Source organism: Chironomus tepperi, unplaced genomic scaffold, assembly GCF_022539635.2.
Source record: "Chironomus tepperi strain 1889 unplaced genomic scaffold, CSIRO-AGI_Ctep_v1 contig_11, whole genome shotgun sequence".
NCBI classification, from domain to species: domain Eukaryota; kingdom Metazoa; phylum Arthropoda; class Insecta; order Diptera; family Chironomidae; genus Chironomus; species Chironomus tepperi.
The window spans coordinates 1,629,782-1,636,587 of record NW_027226133.1 but is presented as its reverse complement, the minus strand read 5'-3'; the positions used below and the strand labels follow the sequence as shown (position 1 = coordinate 1,636,587).

General features: G+C 33.7%; 4 protein-coding genes across 5 annotated transcripts in view; 2 read left to right on the top strand and 2 right to left on the bottom strand.

Annotated features, from left to right (window-relative positions):
• Positions 1–35: 35 nt before the first annotated feature.
• On the top strand, positions 36–3,074 carry Gale (UDP-galactose 4'-epimerase). Of its 2 annotated transcripts, XM_070636260.1 has the most exons (4): positions 36–466; positions 562–827; positions 1,824–2,114; positions 2,318–3,074. In XM_070636260.1, the coding sequence occupies exons 2-4, from the start codon at positions 588–590 to the stop codon at positions 2,849–2,851; spliced, it is 1,065 nt and encodes a 354-aa protein (XP_070492361.1). In that variant the 5' UTR covers positions 36–466; positions 562–587; the 3' UTR covers positions 2,852–3,074. The 2 variants fall into 2 exon arrangements, with proteins under 2 accessions (XP_070492361.1, XP_070492368.1); XM_070636267.1 differs by having other exon boundaries at positions 36–827.
• LOC139087508 (larval cuticle protein 65Ag1-like) lies at positions 847–1,523 on the bottom strand. The gene is made up of 2 exons (XM_070636340.1): positions 1,110–1,523; positions 847–954 (listed from the first exon to the last, which is right to left on the bottom strand). The coding sequence occupies exons 1-2, from the start codon at positions 1,366–1,368 to the stop codon at positions 884–886; spliced, it is 330 nt and encodes a 109-aa protein (XP_070492441.1). The 5' UTR covers positions 1,369–1,523; the 3' UTR covers positions 847–883.
• Positions 3,075–3,158: 84 nt separating the features above from the next.
• On the top strand, positions 3,159–4,277 carry LOC139087497 (NEDD8-conjugating enzyme UBE2F-like). Its single transcript, XM_070636329.1, has 3 exons — positions 3,159–3,339; positions 3,399–3,631; positions 3,697–4,277. Exons 1-3 carry the CDS (start codon positions 3,266–3,268, stop codon positions 3,921–3,923), a joined length of 534 nt encoding a protein of 177 aa, XP_070492430.1. The 5' UTR covers positions 3,159–3,265; the 3' UTR covers positions 3,924–4,277.
• LOC139087092 (obscurin-like) overlaps positions 4,247–6,806 on the bottom strand; it is a 52,357-nt gene continuing 49,797 nt past the window's right edge. The window contains 3 exon segments of the mRNA XM_070635790.1: positions 4,247–4,967; positions 5,030–5,255; positions 5,316–6,765. Coding sequence (XP_070491891.1) covers positions 4,718–4,967; positions 5,030–5,255; positions 5,316–6,765 — 1,926 coding nt within the window. The 3' untranslated portion in view covers positions 4,247–4,717.

Below are 6,806 nucleotides of genomic sequence, written 5' to 3'. Positions count from 1 at the left end.
GACGTCATAGCTGAACTTCCCCTTTGAGAACTTCTGGATTTAAAATTGTAAACAAAATATGTTAAGCGTGCAGAAAAAATTAAATTTAAGTTAATTAAAGTGGCATAATCAAAGTGACATGATAATTAAACACAGTAATCATCGAAATCATTCAATGATATAGTCAAATAAAGCATTTATTAGCAAGTAATAAGTGAAATATGCTAGTTCTTAAGAATTTTGTCAAAAAATGATGAAATTAACATAAATCGTGTATAAAAAGTAAATTAAAATGTGAGCACAGCAATAATACATGTCGTGATAAAGCTTATTGGAGAGTGTGACCAAAGAAATAGATAATCGTACTATAAAAATTAATTTAATAGTTTATTAGTATAAATATCAAAGTATAAGTATAATTTCTTGCTTACGTTATCGCTTATCAACCGTCTGAATCATCGTCAGTCTAAATTGAATAGTCAATCAAGTAAGTTCTCCACAATTCAAACGTCTGTAAAGTATTATTCTGGAATTTTTCCATTAATCAATTTGTTAATAACTCGCGTTTGTCTTATCATCCAGTTATCAGTTATCCATTAATATTTACCATGTCAATAACAACATTAACCACTGGAGCGGCTGGCTTTATCGGAAGTCATACAGTTTTGGAACTGTTAGAAGCTGGACATAATGTGATTTGTGTTGACAATGGCTGTAATGCCTATCATGATAAGAATGAATCCCTTCCGGAATCACTAAAACGTGTCGAGGATATAACTGGAAAGAAAGTCACATTTTATAGTGTTGATATAAGAGATAAGAAGGCATTGGATTCAGTTTTCAAGAAGGTAAGTAAACTTTATTATGCTTTACAGTAAGTAAAAGACTTCATTGACAAATCATTTTAAACGGTTGTGTTTGGGTCAACTGGAGCGACTGGAATATGAGTTCCTGTGACGCGGAAACCGTTTTCGTCTAAAAAAAGAGATAACATATAATAATGAAAATTAATTTACAAGGTCACACATGTTTTTCCAATAAATTTGACACTGATTCACGATAAAAAGTGGCATTTTCGTCGTTACTTAAAGTATTAATTTAGTGACTTAAACGCATTTTCAAAGCCTTACCTGCTGTGTAGTGAGTTTCAATAATTTGACCGTCTGGAGCAAGATAACGATAAGCACCACTTGTCACGAATACATTCTTTGTTCCATCAGCGCTGACTGTCAATCGTCCTTGTTCAGTTCTTGCAATTCCATCAGCAGTAAGATAATTGTAAGCAAATTGTCCATAATCGTCTCTAGCTTCGTTATGTTCCAACAATCCAACGTCAGCTGGTGCTGCTGATGCGATAGCAATAAGTGCCAAGATGATAACTGCCTTCATTTTTAATAATTTTTTATGTTGAGCTGCTAATGTTTATGATAATAGACAAAAAATGTTTTTCTTATCATTTCGTCTAATTGCTGTGGCTTATATACTGTATTTTCGGAACTTCCCTTTCCATAAAACATAAACATTTTGTGCAGTTGAACCGGTTAACTAAAATACTTTATGTCTTTAGGTCATTTAACTCAATTGACTAGTTCAAGTTGCTTTACATAAGACCGGTAGGAAGACGAGACAATAGAATGGATGATATAAGCGACTTCATTTTTTTGACACGAGTACAGACTGTCTATACAGTTGTTATTTTTTAATCTTAGACTTGGACATATGTTTATTAAACAATTTCTCGACGTATGATACTTTTAATTACACATGTGAACATTAATTAAGATAAGATTCTTCCGACGCCTGCTATTTTTACTAATATTTTTCTATATTTATTCTCATTGTAGCACAAAATTGATTGTGTTATTCATTTTGCTGCGTTAAAGGCAGTTGGCGAATCATGCAGACTACCTTTGCAGTATTATCAGAACAACATCACTGGAACTTCGGTTTTATTGGAAGTTATGGCTGATAATGAAGTCTATAACTTTGTCTATAGTAGTTCGGCTACTGTTTATGGTGAACCTACATTCTTGCCTTTGACCGAGGATCATCCGACTGGAAATTGTACTAATCCATATGGCAAAAGTAAATATTTTACAGAGGAAATATTGAAGGATTTATGTGCATCTGATAAGGTGAGGATTGTGCTTTGCCACGTGAAAATTTTGTTTATGACCTTAGTTTGCGTCATACTGAATTTTCTGATTAGGGATTTCAGCATTATCTTTAATTTGATTGCTGTGCCACTCGGATTAAAAGTTAATCTCGCGGGATTAATTTTTAATCTTTTGAGCTTAAGTCTGTAATTTAATTAATTGATTTCATTTCAATCTTGTAGAACTGGAACGTAATTTCATTGCGCTATTTCAATCCCGTTGGAGCACATAAATCAGGCAGAATTGGAGAAGATCCAAATGGTGAACCAAATAACTTGATGCCTTATATCTCTCAAGTAGCTGTTGGAAAGAGACAAGTATTAAGAGTTTTCGGAAATGACTGGCCAACACACGACGGAACTGGAGTTCGTGATTATATTCATATTGTGGATTTGGCTCAAGGACATTTATCAGCATTGAGTAAATTATTAAAAAGTGGATCTAAAGGATATGCTGTCTATAATTTAGGAACTGGAGTTGGATATTCCGTACTTGACATGGTTAAAAATTTCTCTATTGCTTGTGGAAAGGACATTGCTTATGAATTTGCTCCACGTCGTGACGGCGATATTGCATCATGTTATGCAAGTACTGAAAAAGCAGCCAACGAGCTTGGTTGGACAACAAAGCTTGGATTGAAGGAAATGTGCGAAGATACATGGCGTTGGCAAAAAAATAATCCAAATGGTTTTGCTGGTCTTAAATCTGATCTCTAGTCATTCAAGACGATTTGAAATGTTACCAAAAAATTTAATCCAAAAACAGATAATATATATTTTATCCCCTGCGTAATATTGGCATATATATTTTAAGCATGACTTGTAATTTGACGCATTTATAATATTTTATGTGAATTTATTTTATGTGTGCCATTTATGTACGAGGCTATATAATAATAAAGCAAATGATACCAAAATTTTTGATATAATAACATCGAAATATTTAACGACTAATTTAATTTTTGAGTGCTGGTCGATTCTAGTGCCACGTTGCGGAAAAAGTACGAAACTTTGCATTCTATTCATAATAAAGAGTTGACATATTATCATCCCGAAATTTTTACATTATATTTCATCCTATAGATCTAATGATTATTTTATATTGTTAGTAAGTTAGTGTGCTAATTAAGAATGATAACGTTAACAAGGAACTTGAAGAAATCAAATGAGGAGAATGGACAAACTAACAAAAGAGTTTCGATTCGGTAAATTGATATTAAAAAGTCGGAAGTTTTGCAATATTTTAATAAATCATTAATTACAGTGATAAGCTTCTGGTGAAAGAAGTTCAGGAAATGGAGGAAAATATGCCATCGACTGTGAAGTGTGAATTCCCAGATGCAAACATGCTTGCTGAGTTCTTTATTATCGTGAGCCCAAATGAAGGCTTATGGAAGAATGGAAAATTTAAATTTTTAGTGACTGTAAATGAGGAATACAATATGATGCCTCCTAAAGTCAAATGTCTTACAAAAATCCTTCATCCTAATATTTCTGGTAAGTCCTGTAACTCATCAATGTTAATGATTCCAAATTATAAATTGTGATTCTGTTTATTTCAGCAAACGGAGAAGTATGTCTCAGCTTATTAAGACTAAACTCAATTGATGGCACAAGTTGGCTTCCGACTAGAAGACTGAAAGACGTCATGTTTGGAATTAATTCAATATTTACAGATCTTTGCGATTTCTCTGATCCATTGAATGTCGAAATTGCCGAAGAATATGCAACAGATAGCGAGAAAACGAAAGCAAAAATTAAGGAATTTGTTCAGTTGCATGCAAGATAAAAGTGTTGATATTGTTTAAATTGTGAGTCGTTTTGTGAATGTCAGTTCCATTTAGGTCATTATTATGGTTTGAGTAGTTGGATAGTTTAAGGACTGGATTTTGGAATATTTACAAATTAAAGTTGAGAATCGTAGGATTCTTTGAAGAAAAGATTGAGCATGTAGAATCATATGTGCAATAACTCGTTTGAGACAAGAACCAGGAATCAAGATCCAGTATCCTAAAAACTTCCAGCAAATTACTCAATCAATTGTGGAACTAAATGGAACATTATTGTGAAGTTTCCTTATGTTAAATGGATATTAAATTGATTAAAAAAGCATTTCATTTCATCATTTTTATTATTGACTGTATTAATTGCATTTATTTTATTTCTCAATAATAATCCAGATTATTTTTGAAAACAAAAAATCACAAGAAAGAAAAGAAAAAGAAAATCGAGTAAAATTGAAATTACAAAGATGCTACATTATACAAATAATAACAATAATAAGAATAGTAATTTTATGAACAGAAGTAAAATGATTCTAATAATCCTTTCTTGAAAAATATTTCGTTGCAACTTGATATTATTTCGATTATTTTTTGTTAGTGTCTATGAATCGTCCCTATATAAAATATAGGTGACAGCTTGTGCGTCAGCAAATTTATTATTGTGTTTTCTCTTCATCATCAAATTTTTCATCATCACATTTATATGATCCATAATAAGAATTATAATATTGAAAAAAAAGTCAGAAATATTTACAAAGGAAAAGCCAAGAAATATGAAGCAATAAAAAATATTTTAATTCTAGAACGTTGTCAGTAGTTCCTCTTGAATGCTATTTGTTCTCAATAGTTGCTGTGGTGCTCGTCCACTCAGAAGTGTACTCGTTACGGATTCGCGCTTTTTAGCCTCGGCGATCTTCTTTGCGTGATACTCCTCTGAGAATTTCTTTATTTTTTCGGCTGAGAAATGTGTACGTTCGCGTTTCTTGATCATAAAATCTGTGGATGCCAACCATCTGTGCTCTAAACATTCTTCGATTGATGGACGTTTACTGAAAATAATTTATGATTCATTAATAATGGCAGTGCTACATCTTAATTATATTGTCCTTACAGTGGTGTGCGCTTGAAGATGAACATGAAGAATCTTGATGCTTCTTGTGTCACATCACGGTAAAGATTCTCAAATCTGAATCGACAGAAGCTAATATTTGATTTTGTTTCATTATCATCAGTTCCTCTAAATGGACTGCATCCGGAAAGTAAGATGTATGCCAATACACCGACCGACCAAATATCTGTTTGTGGATATGCAGGCTCATCGGCTAGTACCTCAGGGGCTAAAAATATCAAAATTATTTATTACAAACATTGGATCTCAATAGAATTAAGGAACTTACCAGTATATTCAAGATTTCCATTGGCAGGTAAGTGAACATGTGATCCTAATTTGCTAACTGGCTGTGCAGAACCAAAATCAACAAGTTTAATTTGTTGTGAACGGACGGATGCCATGATAATATTATCAGGTTGTAAGTCTAAATGACAATATCCTCTCCAGTGAAGATATTGGACGGCATCGAGGGTTTGTGTTAAAATTGTAGCGACTGTCTGTTCTGAATATTCATGTCGACTTCCAAGGTATGTTAAAATATCAGCACCTTGAAGCTTCTCTTGAATAAGGACGGCAATTGGTGCATTTTGAGGTTTATATGCTGCAATTAAGAATGCGATTCTTTCATGTCGCAATGTTCTTAAATTTTCAAATTCTTTTTGAATTTGACTTGAGGTCTCTGGTGTATATTCAAAGATTTTGGCTACAACAACTGAATCAGTTTGCTTCTCTACTCCTTTAACTACGACTGAATAACGTCCACGTGATATTTCTGAAATGAAGCTATAACGATCTGTATATGATGGCTCTGATGACCATTCAATTGGTTCTGTTTCAAATCTATAATCAACTTTAGCCTTTTCTTCTTCTGGTACAATTTGTTGACCAGATTCTGTAATTTGTTGTAAATGTTTCATTGCTCGTGTTACTTGAATCTTTGGTGCACCAGCTTCGGCAGTTGTAATAATTTCAGTTGTTGATCCAATTGTTGATCCTCGTTCACTCCATCCGATTCTATTGCATGCAGCTAATCCGAAAATGTAATTGTGCTTTGGCTGTAATCCGTGAACAAGGTAGAATTCATGATCAATATTGGTGGCAATGTCTCTCCATTGTGCATCAGTTGGTGATTTGTATTGCAAGCAGTAGCAAATGACTGGACAATTTCCATCATCACGTGGTTGCTTCCAGCGTAAAAGAATTTCTGTGTCACTAACAGCGACTGGTTCAGGAGCTTCTGGTGCATCAGGAACCATAGCATAAACAACACGTGTACGTGATGAGGTTTGACCGATCTTGTTGCGTGCAACAGCTTTGTAGATTCCAATATCAAACTCAATTGCTGGATTGAACTTCAAAATAGAACGTCCTTGAGCGTCACTGTGGAACTGGATTCTCTTGCTTTCCTGGATAACCATATCATTCTTGAACCATTGAACAATTGGTGCTGGATCTCCAACAGCCAAGCATGAAATCTCAGCTGGCTCTCCATCAATGATTGCAACTGTTTGTGGCTTTTCACGGAAGAATGGAACATGTCCATCAGCACGTGACTCAATTAAGGCTTCAGCTTCTTGATATGATTGAGATCTAACACTGACTTCATTACGAATACGTCTGCTAACAGTTGTACCACTGTCTGGTGTTCCATAACGGCTAATTCTTTGACGACGTTCATCATCAATTTCTTCGTCCATAATGTCAGTGAAACGTCTACGTTCTCTGATAATTGGCATCTATAAATTATTTGAGAAATTAGAATCAGAACTGAAAATAA